This window comes from Alosa sapidissima, chromosome 18 (genome assembly GCF_018492685.1).
Source record: "Alosa sapidissima isolate fAloSap1 chromosome 18, fAloSap1.pri, whole genome shotgun sequence".
NCBI lineage: Eukaryota > Metazoa > Chordata > Actinopteri > Clupeiformes > Clupeidae > Alosa > Alosa sapidissima.
In genome coordinates, this window is record NC_055974.1 from 24,028,424 (window position 1) to 24,052,307 (window position 23,884).

The window sequence follows — 23,884 nt, forward strand, 5'->3', positions numbered from 1 at the left end:
CGGTGTAACTGTATTCTGAATACCACCCATTTAATTTGTAACTGTATTTCAATACAGTTACTTCAATGTTGTACTTAAAAATGTATTCCTTTACTTCCCAACACAACACTGGGGAGGGGGCAGGATTCCCAGAGTCTGCAGAGCATTCCCCAGCTAGAGGTGAGGTGGTAAAATAAGAGGTGGGTAAACTATGAATTCTGTGATTTACGGTGAGGTGGACTGCGCCATGCAGTATCAGATTTAAAAAGGCATTCAGAACATGTTTGATGATGGTGGAGGTTATTGTTAGACTGGGTAAACCCAGCCCGATCTGCCGGCGATTTGATTTCTCCCTGCAGCTTAGGCTGGAAACTTCTACATTTTTCTAACCTCCTTCCGTTACAAATCTGTGGGGGCCAATCACAAGCCTTAAGAATGAGGAAAATAACTTTTAAATAATTAAATAATAATGTAAAATAATATATAATAATATATAAATAAATCAATAAATCAATAAATAAATAAATAGATAAATAAATAAATAATATAGAATATATATATTAATAATATATATATATTCAATTCGTTACAATTCAGAGAACTCTTACAAGGACTAGAAAAAGGGCAGTGGTGACTCATTCACTCATAAGTGAACCGCATTTGCCCATCCGGTGACTCATATGTGGAGGTCCAGATGAATGCTTCTGTTCTGAGGAAATCAATAAATCTGCCTCTTTCCAGTGAAGTTGGGTTCACTTTTAGACCAGTTCACCTTCAGTCTGACTTATTACTCCTGCAGGCGCCTCTTCTAGACCAGTTCACCTTCAGTCTGACTCACTACTCCTGCAGGCGCCTCTTCTAGACCAGTTCACCTTCAGTCTGACTCACTACTCCTGCAGGCGCCTCTTCTAGACCAGTTCACCTTCAGTCTGACTCACTACTCCTGCAGGCGCCTCTTCTTCTTCTACTCTATCTCCCACGGACCTCTGCCCCAAAACCCCGGGAGATCCCTGGGCACCATGATTGGCTGTGAATCATTTCTAGAGTTTAACGAGCCAGAAGGCCTACAAATCAAACTTTGGAGTTATCTACAAACAAATTAACAAAGTGGAAAGAGTTAGTCCATATAGAATGCTATGCATGTATGTATATATAGTATGTATGTATGTATACTGTATGTATGTATGTATTTATGTATGTATGTATGTATGTATGTATGTATGTATGTATTTGTTTGTTTATAATATTTTACAAATATTTATTTTCTCATTGGGTTACAATGGGAACTGTTCGTATGACTCCTGACCTACATTGAGGGCTTGTAGAAACTCATGTCTATATCTCATGCAGTGGGATGAAAAGTATATTGATGTTGATGACAGATAAACAAACAAACAGGAACTAAATTCTTTGTATATGCAAACATACTTGACCGATATAAAAATAGCTCTCATCTACAGGCTCTCTTTCTGTTTGTCAGGCGCGCACACACACACACACACACACACACACACACACACACACACACACACACACACAAAGAGGCTGATATTTTTGTATTTAACAACAGCGTTATTTTAATTGGAGAGAGAAATAGCATCATCATACACTAATATGTACAAGTTTTAAATATCATGCTTGAAGACTATCATCACTTTGGCACAGCAAAGGCACAAGTTCAGACAACAGAATTCCTAGATGGGATCACAACGGAACAGTCAACAAAAAATAAAACCCACACATCTCAAGTTGTGTTCACCTTTTAACCCACATAACTGAAATGTCCGGTCATCTAAATAAAGTACTGCCCAAGTTAAAAGAAAAGTTTCATTTATGAGTGGGTGTGATACATTGTTTCAGTGCTCCCCCAGAGTAGAGCTCAGTTTTACAGGACATTGTCTATGGGCTTGGGCCCAGAACGTCACATAGCCTACTAGGTAGTAAAACATGAAATGTTTTCATTAGCAATATCTGGTATGCAGACTCTATACTTTTTTTTTTGCTGATGTTTATTCCTATGTCCAACATATAGAGTTGGAGTTACAAGTTGGATGTGCACATTCTCTTGTTGAGGACATTTTCACTACACACTTCTCCATAGCACTGTCCTCTGTTGAAGCGTTCCTCCAGCTCAACCATATACTTTGATTCTAGACAACATTGTTACTGCAGTAAATAAGTAAGTAAGTAAATAAGCATAAATAAGAACAATTACAACATCTTATACAGTTAGAGCACAAGATATTGCAGGACTCTTGTGTTGGAGTTGGAGTGGAGAGTGTTCCCGGCCATGTTTAGTCTGCAAGAAAACCCTCTAAAGGGGAGGCGATGGGAAACCGCAGAAACGATAAGCATTTCTTATCAACTTCCTTATCTCTGTTAAATCATACATACAGACAGACGGACGGACAGACAGACAGACAGACAGACAGACAGACAGACAGACAGACAGACAGACAGACAGACAGACAGACAGACACAAAATAATTAATTTCATGAGTTCCAAATTTAAGTACTTTTATGTCATTTTAATTTAGATCGAACATTGAAAAGCAGTAGTGAGAGAAGGGCTACGAAACATTGGGGTGAACTTACGGTCGAAATTCTCCCTGCAAAGACAAACCAACAAATCTTTGTGCCGCTTTGAGCATGTGCATCCCTTTGTGCAGGACAGCATCCCAGTGGCCAAAACTGGGACAACACACACACACACAAAATCGTTGAGTGTTATTTGCAGAAAAATCACTGGATTTCATAAACCAACTTTATCTGGATCGAATGAACTGGTTCTGAATCTGAAATGTGTGTGTCATCATTTCTGTGCAGTAATCAATGTATTCCAGCTACTCTGTATGTTGTAATGTAGTGGACATGAATCTGATCAAACTTCTGACCACACTTACTTTTGCACTTGCACTTATTCCTTCCATGTTGTGGTAAACCTAGGAGGAAAGCCCATTCATGGATATGAGATACCACAGGAAAACACACACACACACACACACACACGCACACACACACACACACACACACACACTGGATGCGCCCAGTATTCTTTAGAACATTAACTTCCCAACATTCTCACCACACTATTGTGAAGGTACCAGCTGAAGGATATCCTGTGACACAGCCTAGTCATGTTATAAAGGGATACATAGTGCTGTGGAACAGTCTTAAGCCACCAGATCTGTAGTTTTAGCAATGTTATACAGAAAACTACATGTATATCCCAATTCTGTAATATTTAAGTATAAGTATAAATACTCTTTTTTCCCATGAGGGAAATTTGGTCTCTGCATTTATCCCAATCTGTGAATTAGTGAAACACACACAGCACACAGTGTACACACAGTGAGGTGAAGCACACACTAATTCCGGCGCAGTGAGCTGCCTGCATCAACAGTGGCGCTCGGGGAGCAGTGAGGGGTTAGGTGCCTTGCTCAAGGGCACCTCAGCCGTGCCTACTGGTCGGGGTTCAAACCGGCAACCCTCCAGTTACAGGTCCGAAGTGCTAACCAGTAGGCCACGGTTGTATTCTAAGAGAATGAGATATAAATACATATGGTACTCATAACATTACAGCAAAACACATGAGATGGCCTAAGACCTTTGCACAGTATGTCCTGTTCTTGAGGAAATATCATGAACTAGGCTACCTTGGCTCACCTTCTACAAAATATAGCAGGCATGTGTCAATCAGGAAAATATGTCTGGTTATGGTGGTAATGTAGTACTGGTGGTAATTCCATATGTATACTCATCATATGTATTTTACTATATGTTCTCACAACCCTTTTCCATCTTCAAAAACACATTAAGAGACAACACACACATTAAACAGGGGATTATAGAGCACACACATTAGAGGAAATGATTTAAAAAGAGTTAAATACCTGAGCTGTTGCTAACCATGCTGGCGAGGATGCCAAGCAGGAGAAGCAGTGTTAACCCAGGTAGTTTGGACATGATGATGGCTTCAGTGTTGACAGCGTCTCCTTTACTTCAGTGAGCTCTCTCACCTCATATATGTCTTCATGTGAGCTACCCTCATGGCCTGGTCATGACATTCCAAGCCAGACGTCAGTTATGACACACACACACACACACATGCACCCCCCCCAAAAAAAACACCCCTCTCTCTCTCTCACACACACACACACACACAGACCCCCCCCCTCGCTCTCTCACACACACACCCTCTCTCTCTCTCACACACACACACACATCCCTTCCCAGCTCTCTCTCACACACACACCCTCTCTCTCCCACACACACACACCCTCTCTCTCCCACACACACCCTCACTGGTATTATCAGCGAGATAGATCTCAGATCTCCCGGAAAAGAACTAGGCTCCAAGAGGTCTCATCTCTCATCTGCTCTCTACTAAGCGTGAGGTATATGGCATGGCAGAGATGGCTGGTGATGAAGCTGTTCATAAACAGCAGTTCATCTGTTATTGAGATGGGGAAAAAATGGATTGCTTCATGACTATATAAAATCAAATCATCCCGTTAAATGAAGCAAGTGTGTTAATCTGTAATGACTTTTACATGTTTATTGCTGTTGAGTGTTGGAGTGTTGCCTGACGTTTATGAGCTCTCTTGAACAGCAGTTTATAAATGATGTAAAATCGTATATTTAAACCTAGTTCGGTAAATGTTTTTGAATGTGCTGAGCAACGTAACCCTACATTACACTTAAGCATCAACACAGGGAAGAGGAATCAGACGTTGTTTTGTGAATCTTCATTACACAAAAGCAGACAAAAAAGTGAGAATGTGAGTAATTACAGAGGGGTAGAGATTATACAGCAGGTGCAGCTATTTCGTAAGGACAACTTAAAAGTAACAGAAAGACAGACAGTCAGTCTCTGATGAAGGTTTGACTGATCGAAAGATCAGTTTATCAATAAAGCTCCATGGAAAAAGCAGTGTTGCACTTCCCTTTCTCTCTGTTAGTTTTAAAGAATTACAGACAAACATCAAAAGAAAAAACAAAGAGTTTTTTGCAAGATTTTATTGACATCAATAGTAGACCAGTGTGCCGTGATGATCTCCATTTTTTAAAGTCCGATATCCCCGCACATCACCAGCACCTGGGATCTGAAAACGGCCAGTGCACAGGAATTATCTTATTGGTCAAAACCCCTTTACCTGTCTAGGGTCAGCAGACCTATGCACAACAGTAGGCTTCCTACCTATACACCAGAGGAACACCTTTACAAATACAAAGAAAGATTTGCTTCCAATATTCAAATACACACCACATTCCTACAAAAGACGACAAGCCTGAAGAATGTGGATATTTGCCAAGAGTTATTGAAAATTGAAATTCTAGTCAATAGTCGCTAGTCTAGTTCCAGCCCTACCTTGAATGATGGTCAAAGTCTTAAGTCTAATGTTGAACTTCGAGAGACTCGTCAAATACGCTTGCTCACTTCTGTTCAGGTATATTTGGAATGTGAATTCATGAAATATTCATTTGATGTTGGTATATTTGTAATGAGAATAATGTTTTGTCTACTTTGCCCATCACTCATACTGGGACCCAAAAACAGCAAGAATAAAAAGAATAAACATACATAGCTATTAGCACCTAGCAGCATGGGGAATATACTTGTACAACATGTGAGATATGAGTTGAGATCATAGACTGTATAAGTTGAGATATACAACACGTGAGATATTGGTGGTGGTTAATGAAGTCCCCCCTTCACTGTAAAATGTTTTGTAAAGCCCTATATAAATGCAAGTTGTTGTTGTTGTTGTTGTTGATGATGATGATGATGATGATGATATATTAGCATTAGCATTTTGCAGCATGGTGCAGTGGTGGGTATACTGAAAATGTATACTCATGTAAAAGTACAGTTACTCCCTTAAAAATGCACTCAAGTAAAAGTAAAACATTTTTGAGAAACTTACTTAAGTACAAGTAAAAAAGTATGTTGTTAATAAAGTACTCAAATTACAAAGTTACTTTCCATTTTTTATATTATGCTGGAAAGTGTAAAATAGTTAATATGGTTAAACATAGCACTTGTATTTTTTTTAATTAGGTAAAGCAGGTTCAGTGGGCCAATCAAACATAATTGCCTATAGGCATATGGTTGCCTATGCCTACTCCCACTATCTACCCCTCACTCCACCTATATCTACCCCTATCTCCACCTCTATCTACCCCTCTATTGGGGCAGCCGTGGCCTACTGGTTAGCACTTTGGACCTGTAACCGGAGGGTTGCCGGTTCGAACCCCGACCAGTAGGCACGGCTGAAGTGCCCTTGAGCAAGGCACCTCACTGCTCCCCGAGCGCTGCTGTTGATGCAGGCAGCTCACTGCGCCGGGATTAGGGTGTGCTTCACCTCACTGTGTGTTCACTGTGTGCAGTGTGTTTCACTAATTCACGGATTGGGATAAATGCAGAGACCAAATTTCCCTCACGGGATCAAAAGAGTATATATATATACCCTCACTCCACCCTTCTCTCTCCATTTCTCTATCTCAGAATGGACAAATTAAATAACTTTAATTGCAAATAATTAAATGCTTTGCAAATGTTGATCTAAGAGCAGGTTTTCTTATCGGTAGCCTAGATGCTGCAAATACTGACGATGCAGTGTCTCCGACCAACAACCTGTTTGTCTGAAAGTAGTCAAATGAGAAGTCTTCGAGGCAGTTAGCACCTCGGTAATCTTCTTGGAGATGCCTCTGGTGGTCTTGTGGCCATCTTGTGGTACATCAATATGGAAAATGTAGTTGTAGGTATATGGAAAATGTACTTGAGTAAAAAGTCTCAAAATCTTACTCAAGTAATGAGTAGAAGTACAGTTTTAAAAAGGAATATGAAGAGTACACGTTCCTTGAAAAAAAATATTACAAGTAGTTGCATTACTACCCACCCCTGGATGCTACAGTGGTTTGGACAGAGAGCCACAGAGGTTCTGAAGAGTCTTTATCATCTTGTTGGTCATCTCAGCGTCTGGGACACAGAAACAGTTCAGGAGATGAAGTACACTGCTGTCATGACAACCTCAAAGCCAGCCACCCCCCCCCCAAAAAAAAAAAACACATTCATTCTCCTATTCATACATACACCTGTGATCACATACATAAAATCACAGGGTGATGTGATTTCATCTGTAACTACTTAAGATTTGAACAGAAACATTGCTATAAATTGGCTTTTGTATGATTTAATTTTGACTTTTGTTGTAAACTGTAAACTGTTGTAAACTGACCATGTAGGCTGAACATGTTAGATGGATATACAAACCCCCCTCCCCCACTCAGTCGGGACTTACGATTAAACTTTCTTTTGCAGAGACATTTAATTAAAGATGGCATGAGGTTGTCATATTTGGTGGGCTTTCCCTTGCGACAATATAGATTTCCATTTGGGAGCACTGTTAAAAATAAATCAATAAAAATAAAACAAAGAAAATGTTAGTCAAACATGATCATTTATATACTGTAAATTGATCCAATTCCCACCTCCTCAATATGAGCCTGAATCTTCTCATTTTATAACCTGAACTCACTTCAGAGTGGATCATTTGGAATAAAGCATAAGACAGCCAAAGGTCAAGGCAAATTTCATCTTTATCTTTGATTGCACAGTCAATCTTTGGCTCAATCCTACTGACTAGCCACTACTGTCATACTGTCATTGTAACTGTCATTCATTATCTTACAGCCGAACCCTGGGGGCATTCCCTCAAAGCATTGCTGGACAACTTGGATATAGAAACCTACTAGCGTTAAATGAGAGAGAGACGATTATTTGGAATTCACTCTCTCTCTCCACGGTTACCACAGTGGTTGCTTAGTGACGCTATTAAGAAACACAGTCCAGGAGGGCCAAAACTTAACATTCTGAAGTGTCAATAATCCATTTTCCACACTAAGCCCCTACTGACATTGTCCACTACAGTCATTTATTAATTATGCAATAGATAACATCCACTAAGGTGATTTAAGATATTATATGCTGTATACCGTATAACAAATACACTGGATACATGCTAACCAATTAGACAAGAGTATCCCATCACTGGGATATACATTCTGAACAAAAATATAAGCAAAAATAGGACAATGCCAAAGACAGGGTTATAAGTCATAATAGGAAGTGAGCCATCATATTTGGCAGTAAATTATTGATTCTGCATGTCTACGGCTGGAGATATGGATTAATTTGCCCAAAGAATTTAAAAGAAATAAGCATACTGTGTCTATCCATAATGTTATGATATATGCATAACTTCACATCTAGCGTTCATATTTATGTTCAGTGTAGTTCTCAGCTGGTTCTATACATTACTGTAAGGTCCACCTACGTTGGCATCTGCACACTCTCAGGCCCTTTCTCCCTGTTGACCGTCTTGCTGGAGAAAAAAGGAGGAGGAAAAAGTGGACTGGAAATTACTTCATATATCACTTCAAAATAATTAAATTATGGTTAAGTCATTGTAGCAGGGTTAATGTTTAGTTGTTCCCTGAATTTCCTCACTTGAGTTATTTCAACTTTTCTTTTAAAAATTAACACACAACACAGAGTACAGGGAGAGCAGAACATTCCTGTTACATCAATAAATGAACCATCACTATAAGGCAAACTTACTGCTTTAACAGTTGTCCAATACTACAATGATTAAAGCTTGCATATCTGTTTAAATAGTAATTTGTGTCAGTTTATGTGCAGTAGGTACATACCCTCACTTTCCTCCAAAAGGATGGCCAACAGCACCAGAGCCAGCAACAAAACAGCAGCACTGAACTTGGACATGATGACTACGCTCTCTCTCTCTCATTACTATCACTACAATGTACCTTGATTCTTTCCCCAACGCTATTACACTCATAAAAAGCCACTCCTCTTGGGCACTTACTTAGCCCTGAGCCCACGTGCAGGAAGAGATCAGTAATACTATCAGCCCTCAAGACAGAAACATGGGCCTTGGAAAGTTGACTGTTTTCGTAATCTATTACCAAGCCCAAATGCCCAGGAATGCATGATGTCCTGAGGCAGAAAGAAGACAATGATACACAATAACTATGAGGAGCAATGGAGAGAGGTTGGATTTAATGTGATTTAATGAAATTATTGAGAAGAAACATTTGTGAATATGCTAAATCTGAAAATCCCACTTCCTGGCTGGTTTTATATCATGTGAATATATTCATGAGAAGAACAAAAACAGTAGAAGTGGAGAAACATAAGATAATAATAACAATGATAAAATGCAGAAAAAGATCAAAATCTGATATGCGGAAAACAAAACATTGACCAAAATTTACCGAAACCATTAAAACTGAGATAAAGATGAAACCCTGGGGATTTTTCCCCAGGTAACATGGGAATACAACACTGCCAGCCAAACAATGGCATTGAGAAGCTTAGAAGCCATTGCCTGGAGATGTAAGAAGATAGGAGGTGGGTGTCACAGGTGAACAGCAAATTACAGGCTATGGATGAATGGCTAGATCACTGAGATCAAAAAAGGGGAAATCAGGCTTGGCACCTACACACAAGAGAATTACACAACGTTCAAGCCAAAACAGAAATAGTGGCGTGACTACTGGTGTCAAACGCGATACGTTCTGGCACCTCTCTCTGAGTGGGTAAGGAGCCAGCGTTATCTAAAGTTGCAGCTCTGGGCAGGAGAAAACAATAAGGTGTAGTGGGAAGGCAAGACAACCCCAACAGACACCTGCAGGAAGTGATATGCCAGTGGCAGACGCAGATTGAACAAAATCCCCCATGATGAAGACTGACGACATTCAGACAAACAAGAAAACAAGTAGGGGGGACTAATAGACCACTCATGAGAATACTGCAACAAGTAATCGGTTAGTTCTCAATTATTACATTCATTAATTAATTGCCAACCATTTTGGGAATGAATTAATCAGTTGGGGTAATTTCCTAGGGTTAGGACAAAGCAAAGGACAAAAACTAAAAATTCTATCCCAGCTTCTTAAACTGGAAAAGAAATGTTTTGCTTTCAGAAAGTAAACTGAATATTTTTGGTGTATGAGCAAAACAAAGCATTTGAAGATTGAAAATTTTGGGAAACACTGACTAATCAACAGCTCTAGGGAGGGCAAGACATCTGCCTGATTACAAAACCGATCAGACACAGGTGATCTGTGCCAGTCCAGCGTTATGTCCAGTGATGACGTCAGTGATGACCTCGGGTCCGTTGATATTTTAACCAACAAACACCAACAAAACACCAGAGAGCAAACTCACCAATCTCCTCAAACTATTCCCCCCTCTTCCCAAACTTCCGTCTCCCCGTTTTCAGTGATTGGCTATAACAGTTTTGTTATGTTTGGAGGACAGGCTACAGCGCCCATACCAATTGGGCCAATTTCCTGATCCCACTCCATCTCTCTCTCCCACTGGTTTCCTGTCGGGTGTGGACGCTCACCTGGTAACCTGGATTACAGATTACCTGACCGAGCGACCACAGTTCGTCAGACTGAAGAACTGTCTCTCTGACACTGTGATCTGCAGCACCTGAGCGCCACAGGGAACTGTGCTCTCTCCAGTCCTGTTCACCCTGTACACATCTGTCCTTCAATGTGTGCAGTAAGCTCCTCAGGATGTTCTACCAGTCTGTTGTTGCCAGCGTCCTCTTCTATGCAGTAGTGTGTTGGGGAGGAAGCACAAGGAAGAAGGACGCGGGGCGAATTGACAGGCTGGTAAGGAAAGCTGGCTCTGTAGTGGGAGCTGAACTGGAGTGCATCACTTCACTATCAGACAAAAGGACCCTGAACAAACTGATCAACATCTTGGACAATGAGTGTCACCCACTCCACAACACTATTGTTAAGCAGAAGAGCCTGATCAGCTGGAGACTTCGCTCACTGCCTTGCACAACGGACAGACTGAGAAAGTAATTTGTCCCCAGGGCCATTGAACTGTTCAATGCCTCACTTAAGGGAAGAGGAGAGATAGACTTCTCTGCATAGTCTGTCTGCCTCTTCACCCCCTCCATGTTTGGTACTGTCTGTCCACTAGCTACTTGTACCACTGTCTTTATGCCTCACTGTTTGCGTGCTATATTAGCACATTAGCACATATGCATAACCCCCCCCCCCCTCCATGCCACAGCCGAACTGTGGCCACACTTATACATTTTCTTAAATAGTTAAATATATAGATATATAGACTTTACTTTACTTTACTTCTGCATTGTTGCACTGTTGGACTTACTCATTTGCACTATCACCATGACCACTATCACCATTGCACTACCACCATGACACTCATTCACACAGAGCACCTTACCATACCTTACTATGCACAGAGAATCACAGGCTCAGTCCCTGCCTCAGTCATTGCAAACGCCTCTGATTGATTAATCACCACTATGTGGATACTGTTTTTAGAATTGATTTAGATTAAGTGTTAGTTAGTATAATTTGTATTTTTGTAATTTGTATTTTAGTATATTGTTATATATTGTATTAAGTGTTAGTTAGTATAATTTGTATTTTAGTATATTTAGCATATTCTTTATCTTCTACTGTCCTTATTGCTTAGTTGTGTTTTTATATTATATACTTTAATTACTCTTTCTGCTGTTAAAGAATGTGTTTGTGTTGTATGTATGCTGCTGAGACCTTGAATTTCCCCTGGGGATCAATAAAGTATCTATCTATCTATCTATCTATCTGTCACTCTCTCCACTGTCCTATCAAATTAAAGGCATAAGGGCCCATATATATATGCCTTTAATTTGATAGGACAGTGGAGAGAGTATATATAAGAAATAAAATAAATAACTTAGAAATATCTTATGGCACCTTTAATAACTTAGAATGACTTAGAATCACTGATGACACCTTTAAATCCATCTAGGTGTATCAGGATTGAATATGCTCCTCTGAATTTCCCCACTCATGTACATCTGCCCTGTATGTGCATTTTCCCACGCCTCTGGGGTACAGTAGGTAGCAGAGGGGTGTGGCTTGGGTGTGGCAGGAGTTGGTTCGCTGGGAACTCCTTAACTTCTGATGTTGCCCCCTCCTCTGGCTCTTTTGCGACTGTCATGAGGCAGAAGAGCTTCGTGTCTGATTTGCATTTATGGTATTTCCCATGCATTAGAGTAATAAACAGCGGAATTAAAGTTGGTTGTGGCATCCATCATTCCACATTACACAACCTAGAGTGAACGAGGGAGAGGAGAGACAACCTCTGTTAAATAGGGACTATATGGATGTAAGTGGCCTAGGTAAAAATACATTAAGCTAATCCTAATAATTATTTTAGCCACAAGCACTTTGCGATAGAGCATTAATTTTTTTTTTAATAGAGTTTAACAATTGTATTTGGGGCTTTCTGCTATATGAGAGCTATCACTCTACTATTATTCACAGTCATTATCATGGAAAATATAATGTCCAGATATGCGACACAATATTATAATGGCATTGTATAACAACCCTCATAGTAATAAGTATATTTTGCATTTTCAAATGTGTTTATTTGTTCCTTTTATTTTTCCTTCAACTTGCTGAGGCCCCCCTGGCACCCCCTCGCGGCCCTCGGCCCCCACTTTGAAAACCACTGGCCTAGGCCTACTATGATGTTATTTGAAGCAGTCTATAGCATTGCAGTCAGTTACAGTATGTGTAGCCTACCAGAAAGCAGGGGTGTGAAAACAACACTGTGCTGTGTTTCTTCCTCTGACCCTTTCTGCCCTGTTTTTTATACATCATAGCCAGCCTACATAGGCTACATATTAACTTTTGGGCAGAAACATGTGGGGACATAAACAATAACATCACTAAAGTGGTATAGGCTCCAGTCAAGTTCATGAGGAGTTGTTCCCTCTAAAAGAATGAACAGATAACGAAACATGATTCCTGTAAGAGCAAGTGGATCTCTAGCCTAACTGACCTCTGACTTTAAAAGTAACTTGGGCCTGGTTGATGATCTATACATCCACAGTGTGTTTGGTATGCGTTGTGCCATAGCCTAACTAATCCACAGTGTGTTTTAAAAGTAGGCGAGCTACTTCATAGCCTAACGTGTGTGTTGTGCCATAACTAATCTACACTCTGTTGGATAAGCCCGTCATTACCTCAGCAAACGCTGTAGAAGTTAGACCCAAATATAGGACTACTTAGATGACTCAGGGTTGGGGAACACAGAAAGCATTGCAAAGTGTGTATAGAGCGCCCCCCAACGGCAGCAGTATATAGCAAGAGCCAATGACTACTGTAGAATCTTCAGTAACCTTCAACATCTGGGATAGGTTACCTATGAATATAAATATATTCAAATAAATAAATAAATAAATAAATAAATAAATAGATATAGGTAGATAGATAAATAGACCAAATGAGGCAAGCATTGCATATGCCTATGCGTTTTATTATTAGCCTATACAAAGTATACGTATGTGTATAATAATATGTATTTCTTCAATAAACTGCATTTCATTGGCTCTACTGTATTTCATTGACTCTTATAGGCTACTCTGTTAAATGACAATAAAGTTGAATCTAATCCAATATGTCTGGTAGAGAACATGAAGGCATTGCACAAGAAAGACCACTTCTCTGTCATGTAGCCTATAAGTAATTTGCATTTTTCCCTACGCACTTGCTGTGTAGGCTGAAATGTTATCAAGTGACGTGATGGTCAAGTTAATCATTAATGCATTTGTGGTGTAGCCTAGCCTACTTAACAACCCCTCCTTCTGCGATGACGCACTTGGAGGAGGAAAGCCCCGAACGTCAAGTGCGTTGTATCGTGAGCTACAACAGCTACAAGAAACACTTCCGACAAGCGAGGCGTCATAATCGACACAAATATAAAAGTATCAGGCTTACAGTATACGTGCTGATCAGTTCATCCAGGTTCATCTCGACGATTCACTGGACCTTTAACTCTCAGGTAGGAACAACAAATCGTATTTTTACAACCCAGTAAGCTTGACGCGCAGGTGTAAACAGGCGGCTACGCTACGCTACCACCGCCGTCTCTCTCGCTACCCTAGGCTACACAAGTTACTACTACGGAGCGGAGCTAAGTTACTGTACAGTAGTTGTAAGCTCTAGCGTTAGCTGACAGGAAGCGTGTAGGGTACATATTGATAGAAGCTGTAAGCTAAAGCCTAAAAAACCTTGGTGACACATTATGCAGATGAAATAAATGAAAATAAATCGACAAATATTAGGCTATGATGTAGGTGGCCTATGAAATAGGACTACCACTAACTGTTATGTTAGTGGGAATGTATCCGTGCTAGCTAGTCAGTCAGCCAATAATATTTGGTATGGGTAGTGTTTACCTCACTCAAGACCGTTTAATTAGGCCTATGTTGTTCATTCACCTTACAATTAGGCCTACTGTGATATTTCTAACGGACTGCCTCTTATAGGTTCACTTCACTCGTGAGTAGGATTCTGCTCAACGTCGAGGTAAAGTAGCCCAACTCCATTGCGGAAGTTAAAACTCCGAAGACTTCAAAACGGCGACTCAAAGAGTGAAGACACCTTATCAAACTGATAGGCCTACAGAAAAAACGCACCTTGCAGCGGAGATGTACGGCATAGCAGGGATGCCCGATCTTCTGCCGCCGACAGGCTCTCTTCAGCCAAGTGTCATTCTCTTGACCAACCAGCTGAACGGCCCCGCGGATCAGAATGCACTCCACCGCCATCCACCTCAGAGGATTGTACAGCGAGCTCCAAAACTGGGTCAGATCGGGCGTTCAAAGAGAGGTAGGAAACGTGATTTTAGAAGAGTTTGTCTGTGACCAGTGATTCAGCCAACTGGTTGCCTTAGCTGGGGCTGATAGACCAACTGGCCACCTTATCTGGGGGCTGATGTAGGCCTACCATCAGAACGAAATGCCTATTAAGTTTCCTATTCCAAATGTCTAGGTAGCCCTCGGAGACGGGACCAACTGTCTTTCCCTGTACACCTGTGACCAGTCCCAACAGCCATAGCATAATTTATATAATGTATTATGACAAGACATAATTATAGAAGATATCTTTTATTTTTATTTTTTATTAACGTCATGGTGAGACTAACCCTGATATTAATTGCAGTTGACCTGGGGGATGAAGACTTGGACATCATAACGGACAACAACAGACGATTCCCCATCTCCATGGAGGTATCACCAGTTGCCTAAAAGTGAAAGACTGTGCCAATTCTTCCCAGTAGCCTTTGTCTTTTTTTTTTTTTTTAAAGGAGCCAAGCCTTGATCCTTGATCGTCGTTCATCTCACTCACATACTCCATGGTAAAGTAATTTGTCATCGTAAGGGTGTAAGACCATTCTGTTGCCACATTTCCACGGTATTCATGTAATTCACTTGAAATATAAACACTGGCTGTGACATGGAATGGCTTAAATCTGATTTTAGAAGAAAAAAAACAATATCTGGTATGGAGTGTCAGGGCTTTTTTCTTTCCTCTTCTTCTGCACTTTACAAAATACATAAAAAGCTAACTGTCAACCTCACTTTGTCAGACTTGCATACATAGAGGCTAGGAAGTACCACCTTCATCATTATTCTGTTATTCATTTGTCAAGTTGGATATTAATCTTTTGGAATTTTTCTTAACCTGTAAACTAGTGACTGGGAGGTTTAGTCTGGTAGATAATTATGGAAGATTCTTCCTTCATATCAGGTTTGTAAAGGTCACTTTATACGGGAAATTCTTTCAGTACAATTATGTTTTTATTTTTAAAATAGTGTTGTGCTTTCAAAGTAATTGTCTAGTGACATGATTTGTAGTGTATGTATGATATACAGTGAGCATTTGGACCTTTTTCATGAATATTTGAAATATTTTTGCATGGAGCAATTAACATTTTTTTGTAAAGTGCAATTTTCGGAAATAAACTATGCATGACTGATAAAAGCACAATCCCATATGTGGCTTTTATTAAGGAATGTTTCTTCTGTCGATCATGGCAGATCACCAACCAACCATAACATTAAGAGACAAAACATTCAAATGTCATCCAATGGGATTAATGTAAAAATAAAAACAATGGATTGTTGTGTTATTCATCTAAGCTTGACATTGACACTGAAAAACAGGACATTGATGTGTTAAAAAAAGTCAGTGAAACAAGAAAACAAGCAACACCCTAAGGGAAGACAAAAACAGTGAGTTTAACAACAGGTTGTCATAAACAAAAGAAAACAACTGAAAATATTTAACCAAGGAAGCAACAGCAACTGTTAAAAAAAAAAAAAAAACTAACAAAAAAAGGTTCCATCTTGCTCCCCTTCTGGTAGGTTCTAAGAGTAGATTCAGACAGCGTTTTTTTTTTTGCAGCTGCAGGCATCCAGTTTACATTATAATCCTAGTAGACAGTGTTTTCAAAAAAGCCCGACTTCTTTTACAACACGATCGCAGGCGTCTTTTTCTGCAACTCAGATCTGTTTTTAAGAAACAGTTGAGAAATGTTCAACTTCTAGTGTAAAAAAGCCCCACATCACACTGTTTTTTGACAGCTGACCAATCACAAGTGGATAACCGAGACCTGTGGTCTGGCTTCTTTTTGGAACAAAAACCATGGCAGATTTTTTTTTTTTTAAACGGTCTGCAAAACTTCTTGACAGAAAAAAAAAAGCCAAGTCTGAACGTACCCTAAAACATTTTTTCTTTCTAAAAAGAAATGACCTTCCTAGTTGTATGCTTGTAGTGAAAGCAGTGATGAACTTGGCTATGTACACCACATTTCACGAATAAGCTAAGGCACAAAAACACATCACTTAAAGGTCAGAGGGTAAAACTGCTTCTCAAAAATGAGTCAAAGTTCATATAGCCAGAAGCTAAAGCAAACCTGACGTACTGTCTTGGGTAGTAGGCCAATGATTTACTGGTGGCCCAGCACAAGATATGCACAGTCACGCCCGGGATTTAAATTTACATGGTGTTTACTTAGGTTTGTAAAGTATTTCTGCTTAAGAGTCAACAGTATGCAAAAAAATACAAAAGTCAAAATCATAACAAAAAAACATGTGTGTCTTACAAAACTACAAAAAAAAGTAGAGGTCTTAAAGTAAAATCAAGATTTTTTATTTGGGAAAAGGGCTAGCTCCTTGTAATAGTGGAGATGCATAGTTGATACACCCTATATGTATAGAGCATCAACCAAATCAATTTGTTGTACACTCAGTATTAAGCCTAGTTGTAGTTTCAAGGTGAACGTAATTACATATGAATATGACATAACAATGTGTCGCACTGTTTGAAAATTGTGATGTCTGGAAAAATCACACATCTAATTAATATTTAAACCAACTGAGAGACAGGTTAATACAATGAAGTCTGTTAAGATGTCAGGGGATTGGTAGGATCTGCTGTGGTAACACAGATCACTTCGAAGGGGAATGTTTGGGAAAATTCCTCGTCCAAACTGACTTCGCTGTTCTGAGTAAATACAGGTGTTTCTCTCCTGGCCCTGGGTTTAGCAGTCAGGGATGAACAGACGTAGAGGTATCTAGTTCCGACCAATGAAGACGACAAGTTAAAGGGCCAGTTAGGATAATCACCTGGCTGTATGTCATGTGTGTACGGGCCGAGGCAATATGCTTGGAGGACAAGGGACTTATTGATGGGTACGTCAGAGATGCTGATACTGACGGGGTACAGATGTCCTCCTTTGAGGCACAGTGTTGAGGTACATAGCTATACAGTAGGTAGTGGGGAGCTCGCACACCTTGATAAATTATACTGTGGCTGCAGCTGTTTCGCAAGAATAATCTTCAAAACATCAAAAAAAATGAAAAGCGCAACACTGCTTACTTCACGTACAAGGCCGGTTTATTGGTGAACTGACGTTTCGGTCAGTCAGTCTGGTCAGTCAGTCTGACTGACCAAATATAAGTACATAGCTATGACATCAGTTACACTCAATTCCCTAAGGAATGTTTTTGTTGCCCAAAGTGAAGTCCCTTTGTTGCACCGACCTGAGAGTATGCAGCTATAACACTGACAGCTGAATTTACACATCAAAACATTCTAAATATTGCTCCTCATAATACTCTTTTTTACACATGGTCGTACTCTAAGAAAGACAGTGTATCAGATGTGATGTAACATATCAACTCTACCCTTGAGAATTCTTCAATTAGAGGGCAGAATGCATTTCCCCCCTTTGTTCTTGTGTCATCAGCACAAATATCTTAAAACAAGCTGAAGTAATTAAAAAAAGTAAAAAAAAACAACAACAACTAATAGTCTCAGTCCATTGTGGCAGGTGAGGAGCGGAGAGACCTGCACCATCCCTTGCTGTTTTTCTCTCTCTTCTCTGTCCACCAGAGGGCGTCTGTGGTTCAGACATACTCCTTGGCACTGCTGGGGGCTCTTGAGGCATTCTTGGGTGGGTATTTGGACATCTGTTTGCCACGAGGGCATGAGGCGGCCAGCATAGCCCCCCCAAGCACATCCAGGAAGGAGCCCCCCCACGCGATGAAGATGGCGGCCCCAAATTCGAACCTGCGGGAGACAGATTGAACAGAGTCAAGCTCTGTGACTGGAGGGGCTTAGAGGTGGCTTTTGTCAGTGTGGTCCAGCGTGGTGCCTGCGTGTCTGTAGTGTGGTGAGGCATGTGGGATTTACATTCAGGCAACCTGGCGGGGCACTTACTTGGTGTTGACTGGTGTGTAGGGGTTGTAGAAGGCACGGATGACATTGTGGGCAAACCATGAGCAAGCCACGATTGCACAGAGGGCTGTTGGGGGAAACACACACATTTAAACACACACACACACACACACACACATGTGCACATACCACACACACACATACATGCATTCAAACACAGACACACACGAATGTGCACATACGTGCACACACACACACACATTCACACACAAACACATGCACAGAGTGAATGTAAGAGACAGAATAAAAGTCAAGCGAATGAGATTTATGTTCTAGCAAAGACAGAAGCTAGTGCTTCTCAGACTAAATGAACACAAAGACATTCCGTTTTGCCACTTCTCTCTTTGATGGACTGAAGTGACATAATAACCATGAAAAGTGATCACACAAATCAGCCTCTTGGTGACCTCTACTCTAAAGACCCACAGTGGAGGTCATGGCAGGATCTAACAGTGCAGAGCGGCCTTTGGCAAAACCCTCAAACTCCCTCCCACACATCTACAGAACCTTACTACGCTGCCTGAAACAGATGAATGCTAGGCATTTGTCGAGCAGTGGAAACAAAAAAAAAAAAACGCTCGGCCAGTCCCGCCAACTTCTCCACAGCTGCCAGCATTGTCTTGTGACCTGAACAACAAGCGTCACTCCGACTCAAAGTGAAGCGCTTTGATCCCCAGAAAGCGAACTTCTAAAACACACCACTACTGACTACTTAACACTCTGTGACGGTGATTGAAGCTGGACAGAGACTTCAGTCCACTGTACATGCAACCTCACACAGTCAAGGTCAAAGGTCAGACATAATTGTTCATTGCCATGATTTACATGCGCCCTGTTAGATTTTTACTCAAGTCTTCTGGCCGTTTCCCTTTTCTGAAGGGCCATAGGGTCAAAGACGATCTATGGTCTTTTGGGCCCCAACTGTCGACTTCAAGGCAGCGCTGCCTGGAAGGCGCTAGGGTTAGTCAAGAGTTATGGTTAGGGTTAAGGTTAGGGTTCGGTGCCTTTAAGTCGACGATGGGGGCCCAAAAGACCATCAAGCGTCAAAGACATGCCTTTATCCATTTGGTCATACTTATGGTTGAAGTCATGCAAAAAACATGACTATATATAGGGAATTGACACACACTCACACACACTTTCCTTGACACAGACATTCACAAACACACACACACAACGGGCACTATAATGCCTTCAGTGACAGCAATCACAAAAACATGCTCTCTCACACACAAACACACAAATAGACAATTGCCTTCACACACACATATACACACAAAAGCACTTTCCTTCTCACACACACACACACACACACATTCATACACACACACACACACAAACACACACTCACACAAAAGCACTTTCCTTCTCACACACACACACACACACACACACACACACACACACACACATACCTCCTACGAGCAGTACAACGCCTCCTGTGACCGCTATGCGGGACTTGCGTGGCCTGTCGTCGGCTCCGCAGGTGGTGCACTTCATGCCTATGCTGGCCACACCCAGGCCTGCGATGGACACAATGATGCCCACTATCATCAACGCCCGCGTGGCCTGGAGGGCGTCTGAGACGGGGAAGGAGGGATGGATGAAGAGAGTGATGGAGAGAGGGAGGAGAGAGAGAGGGATGAAGGGTGGGATTGATGGAGAGGTATAGGGAGAGATCAAGAGAGAAAGATGGACAGAAAGAAAGAAAAAAGAGTGTGTGTGAGTGAGAGAGATGGGTGTGAGAGGGATAAAAGGGGGTGGGTATAATTTGAGAGAGGAGAGAGGTATGTGAAAAATAATTAAAGATGGAAGGATAGAGTAGAAAAGAAGAGAGAGATATAGGAAAAGAATAAAAAAATGTTGTCAATTTTAAGCTGAAACTGTTTTACTGTCTCTGAAAACTACAGAGCATTATCAACCTGTTGCAGTAGCATTCCATTTCAAACAGCTTTAACTACAGCAAACATTATACAAGTCTTTTCTCAGAACAATCAGTAGAGCGCTATAAATTAGACGCCATTAACAATCACAGCAATAAGCGGCTCTAACTACCCTTGAAGAGAGCTTGATGGGGTACTTTGTGTTTGTCTTTCCCAGAAATCCCCCTCTTCTCTCCCTAAGGTGCCCCCCTCTCCCATCTCTTCCTGATTTTCTGAGGGAGGAGGGAGTGGGGCAATTAAAAGTGTATGGGGTAATCTATCTACCCCCCCCCCCCCCACCCCTCCTCCTCCCCACCCATAAAACTAGCAGGGCTTTATCCTCTATCCACCCAGAACCAGTTGGTGCCAGTATTTTTCTGCTTTTGTGGAACTGGCTTGTACTGTGTGTGTGTGTGTGTGTGTGTGTGTGTGTGTGTGTGTGTGTGTGTGTGTGTGTGTGTGTGTGTGAGTAATAGCGAGAGAGAGAGAGAGAGAGAGAGAGAGAGAGAGAGAGAGAGAGAGAGAGAGAGATAGTCTTTGTTTCTGTATGTGTGTGCTGGTGCATGTCTGTATGTGTGTGCTGGTCCATGTCTGAGTGTGTGTGTGTGTGTGTGTATTTGCTTGTGTACATGTGTACTAGTGTATCTCTCTCTCTCTCTCTGTGTGTTGGTACATCTCTCTCGTTGTGTGTGTGTATGTGTGTGTGTGTGTGTGTGTGTATTTGCTTGTGTACATGTGTACTAGTGTATCTCTCTCTCTCTCTCTCTGTGTTGGTACATCTCTCTCGTTGTGTGTGTGTGTATGTGTGTGTGTGTGTGTGTGTGTGTGTGTGTGTGTGTGTGCATTTTTGTATGTGTGTGTGTGTGTGTGTGTGTGTGTGTGCATTTGTGTGTGTGTGTGTGTGTGTGTGTGTGTGTGCGCACGTGCGCGCATATGTATGTGTGTGTGTGGATGTGTTGGTGAATCTCTCTCTCTCTCTCTCTATCCACATTTCTGAGTAGGAGGCATGAGGAGATATAGGAATGGGGTGGGGAAGAAATACTCTTCTCCATGGAGCATTCATTAAAGGACATCCGTTCAATAGAAAGCTCTTCAGCGAATAAAGAGTGGCTGGGGATCTATGGGGTACCCTCTTTCCCAGAATGCATTCCACCTGCTGCCAGGTGCGGTTTTAACCAGTCGAAACTGGCATAACCAAACTGAGCCATGTTCAATCTGCCAGCCACGGAATGTAAGAAACCGGTGGAGGGAAGTTAAGGCCCAGTCAGATTCTGTGAACCCCCCCCCCCCCCAACTCCCAACCTTGTTTTCTACAGGACCACACAAAGGGAGGTGAGCACATTCTCTTACAGAACATTCTCATTCTGTTACCATGGTTTCTGGTAGGCTACTGCCTCCCTTTCCTTTGGGTACATAGGCTACTATAATGACTTGATGGCATGGGGGAGTGCCTGTTTATCAACCTCAAACTGGGTCCATATAAAAAAGAGAGGGGGGGGGGTGTAGGCTAGAGAAGAGAGAGAGCGAGTCAGAGAGAGAGAAATCACTCCAATAATCAGGAATGTAGGCTATAACACTTCTTCTGCATGAAAAAAACTTTTAGAATCTCAAGATAACCATTTTCGAAATGGAAATGACTGATAAGCCTAGGCTACTTGAATTAATGGGCGAATGAAATTTGTTTGTTTCCACAGTAACAACCGCGTTCAGTTCAGTCATTTGATCAGACAAGTAAAAAAAACAGCAAAAAAAAACAAAACAAAAAACAATCAGAATGGCACAAGTCGGCGCGCCACCAACGCTTTGCGCGATAGCCATCTTCGTGTGAACCAATACAATGAGGTCATTGTGGTCTAACACAAAGCCAACAGTGAACGCGGGTAATTGATAAACAGACTGGGGGTGACACCTTAATCAGCACAGATGCATTCATCAACATTGACATGCAGTTCTTCCTCTCTGCACAATGGAGGGATATGGACAGTAGGCAAATGGCACACTGTATTCAGGCGGAGATGTTAACAAAGTGATGCGAACGGGATCTCGTCACTGAAAAGTTTGCGCACACAGTGAACGTTATGACTTTCATAAATTACATAATCGCATAAATTGCATTCAAACTGTGACATAACCTATGGACTGATTACAACCACTTACTGTCCAGTTGCAGAATGGAGTCGTAGATTTTGCACTGAACCTGTCCGGTACTTTGGAAAGCGCACGACATCCACAGCCCTTCGTACATGGCCACCGCCGTAATGATGCTGTCTCCGACATACGCCGACATCTTCCACTGCGGGAGGACGGTGCCGATGATGAGTGCAATGATCCCCACCAGGGAGAGACCAAATCCTAAAAGCTGAATCCCTGCGTTTGCCATTGCTGGATGTGCACACAGAAGCAACTGAGGTCTGGCTAACTATACACAGTGTTTCGGGACCCCTTCTCTTCTCTCACCACAGGGTCCCCTAATCAACAGGTCCCTCTGTTCTTTGAGAGTTGCGATCCACAATCACCCAAAGAGAGCTTAGTAATGAAGCGCAAAGTCCTAAAACAAACTCCAGCTGTTATGTGAGTGAGTCGGCTTTGACACGGCGCTAACGGCAGTTTGAGTGTACTGTTGTACAAGCTTACTACTCGCCCCGCTTTTCAAATAGCGCTCTGCAGTGGCGCACATCCACTTGAACGCGGATTGTAACCTTCGCCGGGGGTGTGGTGGAGGGAGGTGTGTTCATGATATTCCGCTTTGCCGACCAAGCCAAGCACGCTCTGTTCCTAGATTCGTGTGTCACGTTGAGCCAGCCTTGGCTGCCTGCGTGTTTTCCAGCGTTTTAGTTTTAACACTGAAAAAGACCATATATGTTGGATGCTGAAGATGGCATCAATGTAAGGTGTCCATAACCAGGCATTTGATACCATTGTTTTTAGATCAAGTTTGTCTGTTTTTAGTATAGATGCACTTATGCACTCCCCCTTCTCATCCTTCTCTTTATACTTCCCAGTTATTTCTTAAGCTAAAACGGCCAACAGCTCCTAACTCTGATTAGATAGATAGATAGATAGAGGGATAGAGGGATAGATAGATAGATAGATAATCCCCAAGGGGAAATTCAAGATTAGTTACAGACACATTCTGAGGAGCAATTCAAACTGCCTTTAAAATATTTCTTTAATTCCTTTAATTGATTTCTCAAACACAACTACACAAATTGTAAACAAAAAAATATGTTAAGGCACTGGGTAGTCTATACTCAATTGATTCTTGACATATCATGACATCATTCTGTGCCTCCATACACAAGATGTGACCTCCTGCTCATGTG

General features: G+C 41.4%; 1 protein-coding gene and 3 long non-coding RNA genes across 6 annotated transcripts; 1 reads left to right on the top strand and 3 right to left on the bottom strand.

Moving 5' to 3' along the window:
• Nucleotides 1-2,277: 2,277 nt before the first annotated feature.
• On the bottom strand, nucleotides 2,278-4,014 carry LOC121689759. The gene is made up of 4 exons (XR_006024862.1): nucleotides 3,873-4,014; nucleotides 2,883-2,921; nucleotides 2,575-2,670; nucleotides 2,278-2,355 (listed from the first exon to the last, which is right to left on the bottom strand). It is a non-coding gene; the product is annotated as an uncharacterized LOC121689759 (long non-coding RNA).
• Nucleotides 4,015-4,635: 621 nt separating this feature from the next.
• Nucleotides 4,636-9,084, bottom strand: LOC121689798. 3 transcript variants are annotated; one of them, XR_006024877.1, is made up of 5 exons: nucleotides 8,695-9,084; nucleotides 8,319-8,366; nucleotides 7,284-7,385; nucleotides 6,882-6,961; nucleotides 4,636-5,822 (listed from the first exon to the last, which is right to left on the bottom strand). It is a non-coding gene; the product is annotated as an uncharacterized LOC121689798 (long non-coding RNA). The 3 variants fall into 3 exon arrangements; XR_006024876.1 differs by having other exon boundaries at nucleotides 4,637-5,084; nucleotides 8,695-9,079; XR_006024878.1 differs by lacking the exon at nucleotides 4,636-5,822 and adding an exon at nucleotides 6,443-6,709.
• A 4,618-nt stretch (nucleotides 9,085-13,702) lies between these two features.
• LOC121690092 lies at nucleotides 13,703-16,027 on the top strand. The gene is made up of 3 exons (XR_006024991.1): nucleotides 13,703-13,894; nucleotides 14,382-14,724; nucleotides 15,058-16,027. It is a non-coding gene; the product is annotated as an uncharacterized LOC121690092 (long non-coding RNA).
• Nucleotides 16,028-17,778: 1,751 nt separating this feature from the next.
• Nucleotides 17,779-23,254, bottom strand: cldn7a (claudin 7a). Its single transcript, XM_042070445.1, has 4 exons — nucleotides 22,719-23,254; nucleotides 20,055-20,219; nucleotides 18,622-18,706; nucleotides 17,779-18,471 (listed from the first exon to the last, which is right to left on the bottom strand). The coding sequence occupies exons 1-4, from the start codon at nucleotides 22,939-22,941 to the stop codon at nucleotides 18,309-18,311; spliced, it is 636 nt and encodes a 211-aa protein (XP_041926379.1). The 5' UTR covers nucleotides 22,942-23,254; the 3' UTR covers nucleotides 17,779-18,308.
• Between the last annotated feature and the right edge of the window lie 630 nt (nucleotides 23,255-23,884).

Coding starts and splice junctions, on each gene's coding strand:
- cldn7a (XM_042070445.1), bottom strand. CDS start 22,941: ATGGCAAACGCAGGGATTCAGCTTTTAGGATTTGGTCTCTCCCTGGTG. Junction 18,707..20,054: donor CGTTGTACTGCTCGTAGGAG/GTATGTGTGTGT, acceptor TTCCCCCAACAG/CCCTCTGTGCAATCGTGGCT. Junction 18,472..18,621: donor TACACACCAGTCAACACCAA/GTAAGTGCCCCG, acceptor TGTCTCCCGCAG/GTTCGAATTTGGGGCCGCCA.